The 19,474-nt window shown below is 36.2% G+C and overlaps 1 protein-coding gene across 5 annotated transcripts in view; it reads left to right on the top strand.

The window, feature by feature from the left end:
- Positions 1–17,644, top strand: part of RFC3 (replication factor C subunit 3) — a 245,617-nt gene extending 227,973 nt beyond the window's left edge. For 2 of the 5 annotated variants that reach the window (XM_067713426.1, XM_067713425.1), the window contains 4 exons: positions 230–366; positions 457–555; positions 2,616–2,685; positions 3,884–4,148. In XM_067713426.1, coding sequence (XP_067569527.1) covers positions 230–366; positions 457–555; positions 2,616–2,685; positions 3,884–4,075 — 498 coding nt within the window. In that variant the 3' untranslated portion in view covers positions 4,076–4,148. Of the gene's footprint in view, positions 1–229; positions 367–456; positions 556–1,234; positions 2,686–3,883; positions 4,173–17,528 lie in introns of those variants that run through there. The other 3 variants (XR_010936945.1, XM_067713424.1, XM_067713427.1) reach the window with 3 other exon arrangements.
- The last annotated feature ends 1,830 nt before the right edge of the window (positions 17,645–19,474 follow it).

Below are 19,474 nucleotides of genomic sequence, written 5' to 3'. Positions count from 1 at the left end.
GGCTGTCAGGCTTGGAGCTGGGACCAGAGCTTCCTCCAGTTGCCCATCTAGCTGCTGCCTCTTCCTGACAGCTAGGCTAGACCTCTAGCCTCCTACTGAAGGAGCAGTGGGTTAGGGTAGGGTAGTGACCAAAAAAAAGGTTGGGGAGGGTCTATAAAGATATTAACAGAAATTGTCTCAGTATGCTGTTTGACAGATTGCCCATTTTTGTTAATTATTTTGTTTGTAGATTTGCCATGTGTTATCTACTGTGTGCAAGAAGGAAGGTCTAAATCTTCCTTCACAACTGGCTCGTAGACTTGCAGAGAAGTCCTGCAGAAATCTCAGAAAAGCTCTGCTTATGTGTGAAGCCTGCAGAGTGCAACAGTGAGTGAAAGGGGGAAGTTACCGTGGGAAACATTTTGGGACATAAGCCCACTTTCATTTAATTTATTGTGTTCTCTTTTTGTCATGTAGATATCCTTTTACTGGAGATCAAGAAATCCCTGAAACAGATTGGGAGGTGTATCTGAGGGAGACTGCCAATGCTATTGTCAGTCAGCAGACTCCACAGAGGTAACCACTGTAAAAGATCACCATGAAAGTTTGGTCATTGAGATAGTACAGATATTCTAAGTTTTAGGTTAGCTGTTTTATGCTAATACCATGCCATTTAGAATTATAATTAAATCTATAATAGTACACTTATAAAGAAAAGGTAGGATTTAATTTTAGAAATTTAGTGGTTCAGAATAGTTTAGCATATGATATCATGGCTATTGGCATGTAAATGTGGAACTTCTACATAAATTAAAACAAATTTTGGAAGTTTTAGGTTTTTCCCAGAATCTCGGATGATTTAATATTAATACATAGCATGATGTGTCTAGCTTTCTAATATTGAAAATCACAATATGTAACTTTGTATTGATGTGTCATAGAAAGACCCTAGACTGTGGGTCAGACTTCTAGTTCTTCTACTGAGTTTTAGCTAAGTGTCCTTGAGCAGGTAACTTCATCTTAGAGCTTCAACTTTTTCACTTGTATAATGAAGATGCTATTATTTATACCAAGGATACTTGTACCTTTGTTATAAGAGCAGAAGAGATTGTGTGATAATGGATTGAGAACTAGAAGACCCGGTGCTCATGTGTCATGATAGGCTTTGTTAAGAATAATATTGTGTATGTGCCATCAGTATTTAGGAAGTGTTCTGTGCGTATTTGCTGTACAGTTGTTTCTGTTTACTTCCTAGGTCTCTTCTTCAGTAGTAGACCATGCTGAGAGTACTTCAGCCACTGCTTGTTTGATTTATCATGACAGCTTTGATTGAGAAGGGCAGTCTGCTCTTCTCCAAATCAAGAGTGACAGTCTTAAGGCCCACTCACTACCTTTGGAACGTCTAGTGAAGGTCCCTTAGGCTCACTGAGACACAGTTTGCTACTATTTTTTGCCTGTCAGAACTGAGAAACCATCTTTGGACTTTAGAGAGGGTTGATTCTTTTAGGAAACAGACTAGACTGAATGCAACCACTGAAATGTAAGCTTCCCTGGTTTACGTGAAAATAATCATGAGAGGATTATACCATGTTTCTCTTCTTGTATGGTATATCTGATGAATTCTTATTTTTATAAGAAATTCTTCAAAGGAAATGATAATGTGTACTTTTGGGCTACCATATAGATTAGAGGAGGTGAATAGTCATAGATAATGAGTATGTGGTATTTGCATTGAATTCCTATTAAGTCATTTATTTTAGTTGAATAAATTAATAGTTTTCGAAAAGTGCAAACGTTTTAGGTAGGTTCTTCAGAAAAGAAACCTTGACTTTAGGAAAAAATGTGCATTCCGTTCTGTAAAATATTATCAATCAGTGAAGAAATTTCAGGCTTTAAAGAAATAAAATTCAAACAAAGTGTGTCTTGGGAGCCTTTTACTTCCATAAAATATTTCCACGCTAAAGATGACTTTCTTGTTTTTGTTCTGATTTTAATGAAGAAAAATTGGCGGTAGTAGTTGAACTTTCCAGCTCTTAAGAGATTTAGGTACAGATGTTGCAGTATTTGACTATTTGACTATTATTAGATGTATTTTTAAGACTTCAGTTGATTATTACTTTACTTAATTATTCTAGCTGCTGCGGCTCTTTCCTCGTTTCCAAACAGGTTTTGACAGCTCATAAATGAACTTGTTCGAGTGCTGCTGTTGCCTATTTAGACTAACAGTTTTGGGAGTTGATGCCATTATGCTGTATAAAAAGAAATTTCTCTTAATTTCAGAAAACCTTGGAGCTGTGCAGAAATACTAGGATGGCTAGTGTCATTCTGAACATTGGTCCACACAGTACCAAATGGCTCCTTCTGATTTTTGACCCCTTAGTCTTGATTCTTGTTTGACCTATCTTAGAAAATTCATAATTTTCTAATTTGAATAGCAGCTAATATTTAGTGAGCAATTATTATATCATTTTAGAAAAATGAACTGAAATTAGGATAAGCTTCCATAGGTGTATCTTAAGTATGATAAGACATTTAAGAAAATGTCTGTATTGGGATGTTTAATTCGTAAACTAAGACAGTACAGAGGAAAAATTACCTCCTGTTTTTATCACAGAATATTGTTTTGTTTTGTATAGGCTCCTTGAAGTTCGTGGGAGACTCTATGAGCTTCTGACTCATTGTATTCCTCCTGAAATAATAATGAAGGTATCCTGATTTCAAATTTTGAACTGTTTATAACCATAAAACTTGGACTTTGTGTGATCTCAGGGCTTTTGCTGCACTAAGATACATTGTCACTTCTTTCTGTCCAGCTCATTAGTTCAACAGATATTTATTGAGCTTCTGGTGCTTCAGGCACCTTTAGGGGTGTGTTGAAGGGGACGGGTGGGCCTGCCTTCAGAGAAGTTGCATTTTTGTGGGGTGAAATGGGAAACGAAGCAAGAGGATTTCAGAATGTTCCAGGTGCCACAAAGGAAGTAACAAGGTGAAATGGTAACAATGGAGGGCAGGGTTATGGAAGGTCAGTGATGGCTTCTGTGAGAAAGGTATGTTGAAACTAAAACTTGAAAGATTAAAAGAAGGGAACCATATAAGTAGCTGGGGAACAAGTATTGCAGACAGCAAGGCCCAGTGCACTTGAGTAATGAGGTTAAAGAAGGAGGCAGAGGGATATTGTAAGACACAGTTTAGGGCTGATCTAAACCTTATCAACTCCCCAGCTGGATAGATAGGCTGACTGTTAGATTTTAGGGAACACACTGTTTCTTTGTTTGTTTGTATTTATTAAAATTACCTGGTAATCCTTACATGAAAAAATTCAAATGATACCAAATATACAAAGAAAAAAGTGAAGCTCCACACTCTTGTTTCCATAAGACCTCTTTTCTAGTCACATAGAAATAAGCCCATATATGTGTGTGTTTCACAAAACTTCAGTGTCCTGCGCTGTTTGTTTTTTTTTTCCCTTCTTTTTTTAAAATTCAGCAGTGTAGTATGGTTGCTGTTTCATGACAGTACAGATTTACCTTATTCTTTTTAGTGGATGGGTGGGATTTCATTATATGACTATACCACAGTTTTTGGATATGACCCCTGTTGGTGGAGCTTTAGGTTGTCTACAGATTATTATAATTAATAATGCTGCGGTAAGCATCTTTGTACTTATATCTTTGCACCCTTGTACATTTAAATATTTAGAGTTGGAATATGAAAGATAACTATCACATTTTTACATTATAGAATGGTATGTACTTTTGGATGAAGTCTGCTGGTCCATCAGAAATTAAAAAAGAACATATTTAACTTAAGTTTTACTTCCTTTTTGAATGAGAGAAATAAAGCATTTTCAGCTAATATTTTTTAAAAATGATTACTTTTTTAATTACTAGTTATCTTTCTTTAGGGCCTTCTCTCAGAGCTTTTACATAATTGTGATGGACAACTGAAAGGGGAAGTGGCCCAGATGGCAGCTTACTATGAACATCGTCTACAGCTGGGTAGCAAAGCCATTTATCACTTGGAAGCATTTGTGGCCAAATTTATGGCACTTTATAAGAAGTTCATGGAGGATGGATTGGAAGGCATGATATTCTGACATCTATCAGTAATTCTTCCTAATATTTCTCAGTATCAGCATTTACATTAAATTTATATTGGAAGAGCTACAGGTAAAATAAACTAACTTTACTTAATTATGTCTTATTTGTGGTTTTTGTAATAATTCCTCTGAATTATTAATCATTATTCTCTAGGTTAAATAATTGCTCCTGTACTATTGAAGTGTATTGAAAGGATACAACTAGAAACTTTAGAGTCTAGGAACATGATTTTAATTTACTTTAAAAATTTGTTTTCCAAGTATGCAGTGTTGATCCTCTCATTTCTGTATACTCTCTCACCTGCTGGAGGAAATTTACACATAAGAAAGCAGGGATTGTTTTCTATCCTTCAGATGACCATTTTTGGCCACAGGTACATAAATTTTTGCTTGGCAAGTCATTACGTTTAATCATTTTTTCCCTCAACCAAGAATTATATTTTTGCAGGAAATATAGGAATTAATTTTGAAATGTAATAGCATGGGTGTGGAGAAAATTGCACATACCATTTCTATTGAAACTGTAGAATTCCAGCTTTTATTTTCAGTGATTCAGATAAGCATGTTTTCATTAAGTACTTGAAGACTCCTGAAGAATATGCATCACGTAGTTCTGAAGCAAAGGTATATTACTGTTGAAATTACTCTTTGAACAAGTATACTGTTGTATTATTGGTCCTGTCCTTTGGAGCATTTTTTAATTCAGGAATTTGGTTCATGGAACAAAGGCTTTGCTTGACAGAAGTTTATGACAGGCTCTGTATAAGAATATTAGCAAGACCTGCTCTTATAGCAGTTGGTGATAAACAATCAGGAAGTGTTTGATTGACAAAGACACAACTACACACACACTGAAAAACCTAAACCTGGGAAACTGTTCAGGTTAAGATAAATGATTGTTGCCTTTTTTGTGGGGTGGGGGGTGTGTCAGGTCCCAACTGGAAGTCTCAGTCCTGGGGGCTACATGTTAGGAGGGATATTGACATTCTAACAGAGAACTAGGAAAGTGAGGTTTGGAAGAACTAAGACTGCTTTAATTTGGAAAAAAGGAAAGTTAAAAAATATGTTAACTCTTCCAGTGTTTAAAATGATGCACTTGGAAGTATGAGTGGTCTTATAAATTATGTTTCTCTAAAGCAGTGCTTCTCAGAGTGGAATCCCTGGCATCACCAGCATCACCTGGGAACTCAGAAATGCAAACTCTCAGGTCTCACTCCAGGTCTGCTGAATCAAACGATCGGGATAAGCCTCAGCAGTCTTTGTGTTGTACCACCCCTCCAAGTGATTCTGATGCACGCCTCAGTTTGAGAACAACTGCTCTAGAGAGGGTAGACTTAGGATCAATGGATGTAGGTTGGAGAGAGGCATTTTAGTTCCCTATGAAGAAGAATTTTTTAACTGCAGCTATCTTAATAATGGTATGGGAGTCTTGAAAGCTCCTTAGAAACAGCAGGTGTTCAGGTGGAGAACTGATGAATAACGAACTGCTTACTACATGGTAGGCATTGCACTGGGTATGTGTACTATTTCATTATAACCTTACCACTCTGTGAAGTATTATCTCTGAGCTATGAATAAGAAACTTGAGAAATGAAGTATAATTCATACAATAAAACATACCCATTTTAAGTCTGCAGTTTGATTTTTGACAAAGGTATTCAGTGCAACCATCATCCCAATCAAGATACAGATTCCATCACCCTGAAAAATTTCTTCCATATCCCTTTTGCAGTCAGCCCACCCCTACCCCAACTCAAGTGACCATTGATCTGCTGCCTGTCATTATAGATTAGTTTTGCCTGTTCAAGAATTTAGAGTCAAATACTGTATGGTCTTTGGTTAAGGCTTCATTCTCTCAGAATTATAACTGAGATTCGTCTATATTGTTGCATATTTCATTAATTTCTTTAATGTTCATTGATCAGTGTATGTTTATATACACTTTTACAACCCATTGACTTGTTTATGGACCTTTGGGTTTCCAGGATTTGTTTAGTATGAATAAAGTTCTGAATATTTCTGGAAGTCATTTTGTGGACGTATGTTTTCACTTCTCTTGAGTAAATACATAGGAATGGAATAATTAGACCTAAGATAGGTGTCAGTTTAACTTTTAAGAAGTCACCAGATTCTCAAAGTGTACCATTTTATATTCCTACCAGCATTGTATGGGCATTCTAGTTGTCTCTATAAAATTGGTTTAATTGATTTTCTATATTGTCTGTTTTATATTTCATTGATTACCTTTTCCATCTTTATTAATCCCATCCTTCTTCTTTTGATGTAGTTTGCTCTTATTTTTCCAGAGTCTTAAAATGGACGTTTAGGTAATTGATTTTAGACCATTCTCTTCTATCATTTAAAATTACAAATTTTACCCTGAATACTGATCTAACTTCCTCCTACAGATTTTGATATCTTGTGTTTTCATTTCCATTTAGTTCAAACTATTTTTCAGTTTCACTTGAGATGTTTTTCTTTGACCAAATGATTACTTGGAAGTGTGTTGTTTAATTTCCAAATGATTGAAAATTTTCAGATATATTTTAAAGGCTTCTCTACCCTTGTTAATTTTCTGTCATTTACTAAGAGGAATATTGAGATCGCTAACTGTATTTATGGATTTGTCTAATTTATTTCTTTTGGGTTTTCATGCATTTAGAAGCTCATTAGGTGCATAAAATTTTAGGATTGTTATGTCTTCCTGATGAATTGACCCCTTTATGAACGCTCCTCCTGATTTCTGGTAATATTCCTTACTCTGAATCTATTTTATCTTATATTAATATTACCACTCCAGCTTTCTTTTGATTAGAGTTTGTATGGTAGACATATTTCTTATAGCTAAGGTCTGCTAGCATTCTCTCAGTTTTGATTATCTGGAATGTACCTATTTTGTTTTCACTCACAGAATTCTAGGTTCATTTAAAATTGTTATTATTTTTCCCCTAGTGCTTCAAATATTTCATTCTGCTACCTTCTGATCTCTATTATTTCTGATGAGAAGTTAGCCAGTAACATATGATTGTTCACTTTTACATGATACATTACTTTCTTCTTGATGTTTTCAGTATTTTTTTTCTTTGCCTTTTAGCAAGGTGACCATGATGTAGCTAGTTGTAGTTCTTTGTGTTTATCTTACTTGGGCTTTGTTTAGTTTCTTGGATCAGATTATTATGAGTAGTATTAGTATTATAGTATCAATTTAGGGAATTTTTTTGCCATTATTTATTCAAACCTTTTTTTCTGACCTTTTTTTCTCATCTACTTTGAGACTCCTTTTACTTATATTCCGGAATACTTGACATTGGCCCACAGGTGGCTGATTCTCTGTTCATTTTTCTTTAGTCTTTTTTCTCTGAGTTCTTTGGCTTGGATAATTTTATTGATAAATCTTCAAACTCGCTGAATCCTTCTGCCATTTCGTATCAGGTATCTCATCTAATTTATTTTTCACTTTAGTGTTCGTACATTTTAACTCTAGAATTTCCGTTTTGTTCTATATAGTTTCAATGTTTCTATTATGATTTCCTATTTTCTGTCTCCTTGTTAGCATGTTTTCCTTTAATTCTTTGAACATGTTTGTAATAGTTGCTTTGAAGTCTTTCCTGAACCCAGCATCTGGTCCCACTCAGTCAGTTTATATTGACTGCTTTTTCCCTTGTGTATCATTATACTTCTTCCCCCTCCCCCCTACACCAATGTGTGGTAATTTTGTGGCTGAAAACTTTAATTTTAGATAATATATTTTAGTAACTTTGGATTCTCTTTTGGTTTTCTGATTTTTTTTTGTATGTTTTTTGTTTGTTTCCTAGCTTACCTATACTTAAACTCTGTAATTTATCTTCCTTGCATTGTGCTGCCACTGATGTTTCTACTCAGTTGTTTTTATTTTAACCTGGCTTCATCTTTCTGTCTGCATAGCTTAGTGGTCAACCCAATGATTTGGGTGGAGTGTGAACTCAGACATCTTCAAGTTGAGACTTTAAGTCTGCTGAGCTGTGTGTGAGTTGAGGAAAACATTCAAGGTTGCAACCAGTTCTCAGTATCCCTTGGTTTTCATTTTTCCACTTAAGCGGTCGGTCAGGTATGTGTGAATTAAGAGTTTGTCTTAGCCACTGTGTGGCTCTTTCACTTCTAGGATCTCTGAGTTCACTATCTGATTGATTTCTTAGTGGCCATGAACTGGACGTGCAACCTTGGTTTACCAAAGCTATGGGTTTTCCTTGTTCCCAACTGTTAATTCAGTCTAATACTCTGGCTGCAACTAGCCTTAAACTTATAAAGGTACAGTTTTTACTGAATAAGTGGTAGGTACAAGGTAATAATACCAAGTATAGAAAGTCATGGAGTTGCTACCATTTTTGTCCAAATCTAGTTTTTCAACAATAAACATTTTTCAAATTTGTTGTCTGATTTTGATCAATTTTCAGTGTCATGATTGGTTATTTTTTGACAATTTTGTCTGTTTTTATACTTTTCTGTGGAGGGAAATTACTCAATCTCCTCCTGTTTCAATTAATAGAAGTAGCCCTCCACTGACTCATTTCTTCATTGCTTTTTTTTGTATATGCAAATTTCAATCTGATGTAATTTTCCTTTACTCTGAAACAGGTTTAGCTTTTCTTGTGGGGCAGATCTTCTGGTGAATTCTCCCAGGTTTTTGTTTTTGTTTTTTGGGGGAGGCGGGTTTGGCCTAAAATGGCTTTATTTTGCATTCTTTTTTGAAAAGCATTTTTAATGGGTATAAAATTGTAATTTGACAGTTGTTTTTCTTTCTGTATCTTAAAAATACAGTTTTGTGTTTCAGTTTGCATTGTTTCTGAGGAGACATCTGCATTCTAATTTTTTTCCTATGCGTTTTTTGTTTTTTTACTTCCTGTGGCTCCTTGTAAGATTTACAACTTCTCTTTATGGCCAATTCCAGCAGTTTAAGATGTGTCTTGGCATGATTTTTCTTTGTGTTCATACTGCTTTATACTGGCTTTACATTTGTTTCAGTTCTTGGATTTGTGGATTTCTGTATTTTATCAAATTTAGGAAAATTTAGCCATTTTCTTCATTATTTTTCTGCCCTCTCCTCTGAGACTCCAGTTACATCTCTTACTTCATGATAGTGCCCATAAATCACAGGATTTCTATCTTTTTTCCAGACTTTTTCTCACCATCCTTCAGTTTGAATAGTTTCTGTTGCCTTTAAATTCACTAATCTTTTGCACAGTCTAACTTGCTTTAAAGATCATCCAGTGAAACCGTCTTTCTTTAAACAGTGTTGAACTTTGTTTTCACAGGCAGTTATTTGATTAGCAGCTTGATTCTTTTCATGCTTATTTTTAACCTTTTTTAGGGTGTGCCTAGAGTAGTCTTTATCCCTAGTTGAGCTTTACAGCTGTGGTTTGATCTTTCTAGTGTTGATCGAATGCCCCAGAGATCATTGAGGAGCTACATCCTGGGTCACCAGAACTCACTGTCTTCCAGCCCTGTGTGAGCTCTGGTAATTATTCAGCTTAGTTTCTAGTAGGTCTTTCCCCAGTAGTTTTTTTTGTTGTTGTTTGCTTGTTTTTTTTCTCTCTGCCTGGCTTTGTGGAGTCATACTCAATGTATATGCAGCTTAGTAATCAGCCAAGGATGCAAGGCAACCCTTATGCAGATTTCTGTTGCACTTTTTCTGTATAATTCTCCTCTTTTCAGATCTCTGCATGCATGTTCAGCCACCCCAGTCTCTGAATTTTGCTCTTTTCTCCTCAACTCATTGTTGTCACAGTTGTCTGCCTGGGTTTGCCCTTCCTACCCTGTAGGCTGGAAAGTGCCTCTAGGCAGAAATCAGGGGTGATTTTAGAGTTTACTTCCTTGGTTTCTTTTCTTTAACGTATCACAGCATTGCACTACCTGCTCCAGTGTCTGATGTAGCATTCCTTTTATGTTTTGTCTCGTTTTCTAGTTGTTTACAATGGAGGGCAAGTGCAGTATCAGTTACTCTTTTTTAACTGGCAGTAAAAGTCTTGATGTCAGGATTTTAAATGAAGGCCCTGATTCCTGGGTGTGAATCACTATCTTACGTATTCTTTAAAAATGTATGATTTACATTTTCCCCCCCAGCTTTATTGAGATATAATTGATATATAACATTGTGTAAGTTTAAAGTGTACAATGTGTTGATAGATACACTTACATATTGCAAAATGATTACCACCATAGCATTAGCAATACCTCCCATCACATCACATCATTACAATTTTATTTTTGTGGTGAGAGCACTTAAGATCTACTCTCGTAACTACTTTCTGGTATGTAATACAGTATTATTAATTATAATCAACATGCTGTATATTAGATCCCCAGAACTTATTCATCTTAAAATTGGTAGCTTGTACTCTTTGACCAGTGTATCCCCATTTCCCCATTGACCAGTCCCTGTTAACCACCATTCTATTATCTGTTTCTATGAGTTCGGCTTTTTTAGATTCCACATATAGGTGATATCATGCGGTATGTTTCTTTCTCTGTGTTAATTATTTCACTTAGCATAATGCCCTCAAAGTCCATCCATGTTGTCACAGATGGCACTGTTTTCATCTTTTTCATGGCTGAATAATAATTATGTGTGTGTGATTGTGTATGTATGTATATCACATCTTTATTTGTCCATAGATGAACACTTAGGTTGTTTCCATATCTTGACTGTTGTGAATAATGCTGCAATGAACATGAAAGTACAGATACAGGCTTCATATCTTGTTTTCATTTACTTTGGATAAATACCCAGAAGTGGTGTTACTGGATCATATGGTAATTCTATTTTTAATTATTTGAAGAATCTCCATTTACATTTAGAGTAATTATTGACAGGTAAGGACTTATTAATGATATCTTATTAATGGTTTTTACATTTAGAGTAATTATTGACAGGTAAGGACTTATTAATGATATCTTATTAATGGTTTTTTGGCTGTTTTGTAAGTCCCTTGCTTTTTTCTTCTGCTGCTTCTTCTTTGTGAATTGATGGTTTTCTGTAGGGGTATGTTTTGATTCCCTTTTCTTTATCTTTTGTGAGTCTCCTATAGATTTTTGCTTTGTGATTACCATGAGGCTTACATAAAACATAGATATAACAGTCTGTTTTATTAACAACTTCAGTTGCACACAATAACTATCCTTTTACTCCCCCTTCCTCTTACGCTTTTGATGTCACAATTTACCTGTTTTTATACTGTTTATTCATTAACAAATCATTGTAGCTATAGTAATTCTTATACTCTTGTCCTTTAACCTTTGTACAAAAGTTAAGTGGTTAACACTTAACCGTATTACAGTATTAGGGTATTCTGAATTTGACTGTGTACTTATTTTTACCAGTGTTCAGTACATTTTCATATTACTAATTAGTGTTTCTTCATTTCAATTTGAAGAACTCCTTTCAGCATTTCTTATAATCAGGTTAGTGGTGATGAATTCCCTCAGCTTTGTCTGGAATAGTCTATCTCACCTTCATTTCTGAAAGACAGCTTTGCCACATAAAATATTTTTGGTTGGCAGTTTTTTTCCTTCAGTGTTTTGAATATATTATCCCACTCTGTCTTGACCTCTAAGGTTTCTTCTTAGAAAATTGCTGATAGCATTATGGGGGTTGCCTTGTAAATGCAAGCTTTTTCCTTTAATGCTTTTAAGATTCTTTCTTTGTCTTTGATATTTGACAGTTTTATTATAATGTGCCTTGGAGAGAATCTCTTAGTTGGGTGACCTATGAGCTTCACGAACTTGGATTTCCAAATCTCTCCATGGACTTGGGAAGTTCTTAGTAATTATTTCTTTAAATAAGCTATCTGCCCCCTTCTCCCTCTTTTCTAAATCTGGAACTTCAGTAATTTACAAACTGGTCCTTTAGATGATATGTCATAGATTATGTAACTTTCTGCACTCTTTTACATCTTTTTTCTTCGTTCTTCTCTGATTGTGTAATTTCTGAGTTCTTTCTTCAGTCTTACAGATTTTTTTCTTCTGCTTGATTCATTCTGCCATTGATATTTTCTATTTCATTTTTCATTTCATTCATTGTATCCTTCAGCCCCAGAATTTCCATTTGGTTCCTTTTTATGACTTCTGTCTCTCTGCTAAACTTTTCTTCTTCTTTTTTTTTTTAATTGAAGCATAGTTGATTTACAGTATTGTGTTAGTTTTAAGTGTACAGCAAAGTGATTCAGTTACATATGTATTTTTTTAGATTATTTTCCATTATAGGTTATTACAAGTTATTGAATATAGTTCCCTGTGTTATACAGTAAATCCTTGTTCCTTATCTATTTTATGTGTAGTAGTTTGTATTTGTTAATCCCAAACTCCTAATTTATCCTTCTCCCCTCCCTTCCCCCTTTGGTAACCATAAGTTTGTTTTCTGTGTCTGTGAGTCTGTTTTGTATATAGATTCGTCTGTACTACTTTTTAGATACTACATACAAGTGACTTCATATATTTATCTTTGTCTGACTTCACTCAGTATGATATTCTTTAGGTCTATCCATGTTGCTGCAAATGGCAATATTTCATTCTTTTTTATGGCTGAGTAATATTCCATCATATTTATATATGATATATATATATATATCATATATATATATGCCACATTTTCTTAAGCCAATCATCTGTTGATGGGGATTTGGGTTGTTTCCGTGTCTTGGCTATTGTAAATAGTGCTGCTATGAGCATTTGCTAAACTTCTTATTTTGTTCATTTATTGTTTTCCTGATATGGTTCATTTGTCTTTCTGTGTTTTCTTGTACCTCATCAAGCTTCCTTAAAACTTGAATTCTTTATTGGGTAAATCACAGATCTCCATGTCTTTGGGTTTGGTTACCAGAAGATTACTGTGATCCTTTGGTGGTGTCCATGTTATCTTGATTTTTCATGTTCTTTGAACTTTTGCATTATTTCTTTACTTCTGAAGTAGCAGTCACCCCCTCAAGGCTTCACTAACTGCTTCTGGGAGAGAGATACCTCCCATCAGCCTTATTAGAGATTCTGAGGCTATCTTAGACCCTTTTTGGAGTATACCTCCTCCATGCTTCTTGCTCCCTCTTGTGGCAGAATTCTTAGGCTTTATGCCTTCTCTGGATCCGTCAATGCACCAGGCTGAGTGAGTGCTGACAGCCTCTCTTTTGTTTCCCACAGGTGGTGCTTAGGGTCAAGTTTGTGATCTCTCCCTGGCCTGCAGATTTGGCCAGCATATGTGCATGCTCACTATCTTCCAAAGCTTATTCTTGCTGCCACCGTCGGGAGCACACGCAGGGAGCTGACCACAAGATGGGGAGTTTGTAGGTGAGGCACACAGAGTGCTTGAGGTTCCCGTGAGCCAGTTGTGATCCACTGGTAATGCATTCCCAGCAGCTGTTGGGCAGGTTCTTGGTGGAATTCACGACACAGTTAAGATCTGTGCCTCTTACTGTCCTTCAGTAGTTGTATCTGCCACTCTCCCCACTTATTCTTGCCCACAGTCACGTAACTCATGATTCTATACTCTGGATGGAGCAAGAGAGAAAGGAGCCCCTTTGGCATGTTGTGTACAGCTGGGGCAGCGGGGTGTTCACTCACATGCTCTCCCTTTCTTCTGTGGGATAAATCACTGTGAGGAAGATCTCTCTTGGCCCTAAGCTGTGCCATCCCTCGGTGGAGGGGTGATGTGGGTAAAGTCAAACTGTCCCTCTTACCTCCTCCAATACATCCAAACTTTTTTTTTCCTCCAATGGAATTCTGGGACTTCTCTGGAAACCTGAACTTTTGCAAAGTCTCTCTTGTCCTTGAGTGAATGTCTAAGTTGGTGTTCTCAGGGGCTCCTAGATGGTGGTTGAAAGAGGCTGGGGCCAGTTTATAGGCCATGACAGGGTCCACATCGGGGACTGAGGCCTGTCTCCCTATTACCTGATGGATGGCTGGACGAGACTCCTCCCGGGTCCCTTGGCTTATGGTGCTGGATTCCGCAGCTTCCTGAAAGGGATTTCTTTCCATAGGTGGATGCCAAATTTTATTGTTGGTGGGAAGACAAAGATGAGGTACATCTTAAGCTGCCATGATACTGATGTCACTCCCCTTTGATTTTATGTTTTTATAATATAAATTAAATTTTGTTCCTAAGGTTTGAAGTTGTGTAATATGTGTCACACACACAAAAAAAACCTCTTGCTGTGGTTTTTCCTTAAGTACTGTGTTATACTTTGAGTTATAGAACTGAGTAATAGGAATTTAAATGTTATTTCCAAATTACAGCCCTCCAAATCATGAAACACATTTCTTAAAAATTACAGAATCAACCCTTAGCAGCCATTTTCTTTCTACCTAGTTCTCAAGAAAGACATAATCATTTCATATTTTGCAAATTGATGAACTAAATTTTATTAGCTATTTGCCCCTTGGTTTCTTTCCTGTTTACAATTCCAATAGAAATTTGGAGTGTTATCATGAGATGCTCTTTATCAGTTTGATTGTGGTATGAAAGACATAATAAATTACTTTCCTCTCAGTAAAGGAAAGTGGTCCCTACAAACCTTAACTCTCATTTAAATTACAACCTAATGCTGGTTACAAACACTGCATGGTACCTTTGTGGCTTGGTACTTTCTGTGCCTGTTTCAGCTCTTTTGATGAGCTGATCGCCTACTGAAATTACCTTCTCTGTAGATAGCAGCATGAGAAACTTTAGCAACTTCCTGAAGTGCGGCTGTACAAAATAATCACTAGAAGTAGGCATGGAAAAAAGTTCTTGGTCTTTATGTGGGACACTGTGTTAGATTCTTTACAGGCATTCTCTCACTTAATTCTCTTAATGATCTTGAAGTTGGCCATTATTATCCTGTTTTATAGGTGAAGAAACTGGATCCAGGCAGTTGAGCACAGACTGCCCTCAACTACATTCATAGCCACCAACCAAGAAATAGGCCCTCAGTACTACCCAGCAAACTCACATTTCTCAGATCCAGTCTCCACAATGCCTTTTCCAGAACTTAATTTAGAGCAGATAACCTTATATCCTTACCAACCAGCTACCAAAACCAAATATGTATGCATCCTATATTACTGTATGTTCATTTGTTTGTATCCAATTTACTCTGTGTGCATTCATATTTTCTCTTGATGAGACAGAGAAGCTGCTCATCTGTTTTTAATCCTGAGCCTTGGATTTCACCAATTTTAGCCTGTCCCTCAAAACCTATGATGTCCCTTTGTCCTTGTCTCTTTTGTCCTCAGTCCCTCTCTCAAAATTGGATTGTTGCTTTGGTTTTTATTTTCCTAATGTCATCTTATTAAAGTTTCCAACATACAGAAAACTGAAAAAAAAGTGACAATGAACATTCATGCTGGTATTTTACAGTGAACATTTAACTGTATTTGCTTTATCACATATCTACCCATCACTCCATTCTTTAGTCATCTTATGTTTTTGCTGCATTTCAAAGTAAGTACGTTTTCTCCCAGCCTGTTAGCATGTATATCATTAACTAGCCAGTTTAATAAGGCAAGAAAAATGCATAACAGGCATAAGGAAACAAAAGGATGGAGGAAAATTGTTTTTTTAGCAGGTGAAATTATTGTTTACCTGAAAAATCCTAAACAACAATTCTTTTAACAAATTAGTGAATTTAGCAGGCTCGCAAGATATAAAGTTAATATACACAAATTAATTGTATTTTTATATAAACAAGTAAATTATTGGAAAATAAAGTTTAAATAATTTACAAATACAATGCTAAAATAATTAGTAATAAGTTTAAAAAACAATGCTTAAAACCTGTACATTGAAAATAAATCATTGTTAAAAGAAGGTAAAGAACGTGTATAAATGTAATGATATATCTTGGGTAAGTTGAGTGCATAAAATAATATAGGTGTACGCTATCTTTACACAAAGGTTAGATGAGAATGATTTTTGAATTGTTGAAAGAAGTCAACTTTGCTGATGTCATCTAAGGGAAAATCTATTCTTAATTTTTCCCCACCCCCTATCTCCTCTTTTGCAAAGATTGGATTCTTTAGTTGATAATACAGTGCATCTAAACGGTGAATATTTTTGTGTAAGGTCATTCTTAAGCCATTACACATATGTTCCTACTGAAGTCTTTGGGAAATTAGTTGTCAGTGAATCATCTGGCCTATAATCTTATGGGAAATCAATTTCCAGACATTAAATAACAGACATAACTATGAACATTCCCCAAATTGTGTAGTTGAAGACTAAATTCTAAAATTGACTTTCTGATATCAAATTTTATGAAAATGAATTAATATCGATATTGTGAAACATTGGTAATCCACGAATGGGATTTATTAAATTGCAGCACAATGTGGTACTGAAAACTAAATATGAGAATATCCTATCAGAATTGCACAAATATATTGAGAAACGTTGTTCTCAGTATAAAAAACAGTAAGCAAAGAATTTAACCTTGTTTGCAAGCATTGTTAGCTGGGAATAATTCCCATTTCTGATGTTTCCTTCCTGTAAAGTGAGATCTCTTAATGTCATTGTAGGTCTCTCTCCATCCTTTATTCATCCAGCTCCAAGAGAGATCGAGTCTTTTTTGATTGTCAACTTTGGGAAGAATAAATGAACCTGCTTGACTTAGCTTCAGCTTTCTTCCTGTTTGGAATGAGCCTGTGTGTTCTAAGTTATAAATCTTAACTAGTCAGACTTCCTACCTACAGGGAGGCCTATCCACCTCTAGCACTGCACCCCCGCCCCTGCCCCCCCAACAAACCATATCCTGCAGCCTGCATTATTTTGACCTCCTAGTTTTCTGTTTTGTTGTACTTCTCAACTTGTTTATAAGCCTAGTGTATATTAAAGGTGCTTTTTATTGGGGAGGGGCTCTCAGATTCCCAAGTTTTGTTTATTCACCAGCAACATTGAGAAAGAAAAATAAATGAAAAATTCGAGGGGGACAATTTGGTCAGAAGCTTTTTGTGCATCCGGGGCCCACACTGTGGGTCTTGGACTTTAGTTTGGAGGAGAAACCTTGCTGGTTTATAGAGGCTTATTTTAGACCAAATGTGTTTTTACACTTTTGTACTTGACTTTGAATTTCTGTCGCCTGAGAAAGAAATTTTAGCTGTCATGAGGTATTTTGAGCTTAGCAGGTGACTGTAACATATGACTTATGCAATTTATGTGAGAAAATAAGACACAACCCTCTGGCTGTGTTGGGGGCTTCAGGTAGATTGCTTTAGTTTACTGCACAGGCCTTGCTTTTCCTTGTTGAGACAAAGATTCCATTGCAGAGAAGAGTTTTACAATTGTTTTATGCATCGGTTGTCAGAAGAATATTTGCCACTTTTCAACTGCAAGGCAGCTGAATTCTGCATGTGAACAGAGCACTAGAGATGTTCTAGCTTTATATGGTTAGTACCAAGCCTAGGTAATCTAGGTAATCTAGATTGGAAATACTAGGTTCTATTCCTCTTTCAGGATCAAGGAGGGCACTCTGGAGGGACTGACTAACCTTGATTCCATGTGGCATTTCCTCTGACTTTCAAGACTCACTGTCCTATCATAGAATCTCAGATCGGCTCTATGTTAACATCGTAAGTTATAACTCTGGCTTGATATCTGACACCCAAATTGTGGCTTCACCCTTGTTCTTGTGTTAGACTTAATGAACAAATAAGAGATGTGAGCCCTTATTAAATAATGCCATCCCCTTAAGATAGAAATTCAACTAAATGACATTATTACAAACCCAGAGGTAGAAGGAAACAAAAATGCTCAGTGCCTGGAACTGTTTGCCTCTAGTAATAAATTCATTTGCTTAGGAAAACAAGAAGAAACTGTAGTGGTTTGAAAGATGTACATTTTTCAGCTGAGTTTCCATATGACACATCATTGCAGTTGAAACAGGCATTACCTTTGCCCTGAGGGAACTTACTGACCTTGGTCAGTACATTTATGAAATGAGGATCCTAAAAGAAAGTTGAGAGAAGATGTGATGAAATCTAGATGTGAGAATCAGAGAACAAGTCCAGGCTTTGATTAAATGTCTGATGGAAGAATATATCTAGGCGGGGATTATTCATCTCATCAAGAGTAAGGTAGACAAAATTTGAACAATGAATCCAGAACTTGTTGATTTATTCTCTATGATGATGATGATGATGAAGAATCCAGAGAAGTTATAAAAATAACTGAACCAGAAAGCAAAGATGAAATAAATGGAAGGGAGGCGCTAAGTTTCAACAAGTAGCATTAGCTCCCACACGGATTAGAGAAGGAAAGTGGCCACTTTAAGAAGTAGATTAAATTGTTAAGCTCAAATAGCCTTCTTGAAAGGAGTGGGGAAATAACAGAGGGAAATTCAGTACCAGTGGTATGTTTCAGTACTTCAGAAAAAAGATGTAGTTGAACAAAAAAAGCTACTCAGACGCTGGGACATTTGAAACTTTTCCCCAGGGACACAAGCTTCAGAAGCATCAAACTCACTTAGTGTAGGAATCTGTTCAGGGTGGGTCTTCAGCCAAAACAAATTGGGAATGAATGGAAACTCTTCTCTAGGGGGTGAGTTTCACTGCCCAAGCAATCCCGGAGCCAGAGGCAGTGAGGCAGCCACTGTGGCACAGGACCAAAAAAGCCTCTTTCTGAGAGGTGGTGCACTTATGTCACTACATGGCATTAGGGGCCCAAGGTTTAATAGGAAAATGGAATTAAGAGGTGCTGGATGGGGAAGAAAGGTACTTGAGTTCCTGTGTTTGGAGCTGACCCCATTACAGTTATCTAAATGTGCAAGGAGGCAGAAATGCCTCAAGTGACACTGTGTGAGGATGCAGGAAGCATAGATATTTTTTTTTCTCACAAAAATGTAAATGTAAAGAAATGTAAATGAAAGTGCTAAATGCAAGTGTAGTCTCAAAATAACTTCTTGTTCGGAGAATTTTCCTTTGGCTTAAGTAAGCAATCCAGACAATTGGTCTTGAATGACAGACTTCCTACTACGTTGAATCCAAGAATATTTTCCTTTTTTGCCAGACATCATCAGATTTCTCTTAGGCTCTTGGTAGCCCTGGTTCTGGGAATGTAATTTTGTAATTGATCTAAGGGCAGGAGAATGGCTTTCTAAACTAGATGGATCTGGAAAAACCTTGAGATAGTTCTCTGTGTCCTGTTAACTCTTAGGGTTCTTTAGGAGTGAGGCTCCTGAGGGACTAAGTATTGAATTACTATGACTTCTGGGGCTTCAGAAACTCCAAATCCATTCCAGAGAGGATCTGTTGTAGGTGCTGAAGAGACCCCACTCTACCAAGGCAGAAAAATCCCTCTTGTTGAGCCTCGGGAGAATAACAAATCAGCAAATGGTTTTTGTTTTGTAATTGAACTTTGCACATTGAACTTTAACACACAAGAATTTGATTTCAGACTTTAGT

This window comes from Pseudorca crassidens, chromosome 18, assembly GCF_039906515.1.
Source record: "Pseudorca crassidens isolate mPseCra1 chromosome 18, mPseCra1.hap1, whole genome shotgun sequence".
Classification (NCBI taxonomy): domain Eukaryota; kingdom Metazoa; phylum Chordata; class Mammalia; order Artiodactyla; family Delphinidae; genus Pseudorca; species Pseudorca crassidens.
Note: the sequence above shows the minus strand (reverse complement) of the source record. Positions and strands in the feature narration are given on the sequence as shown.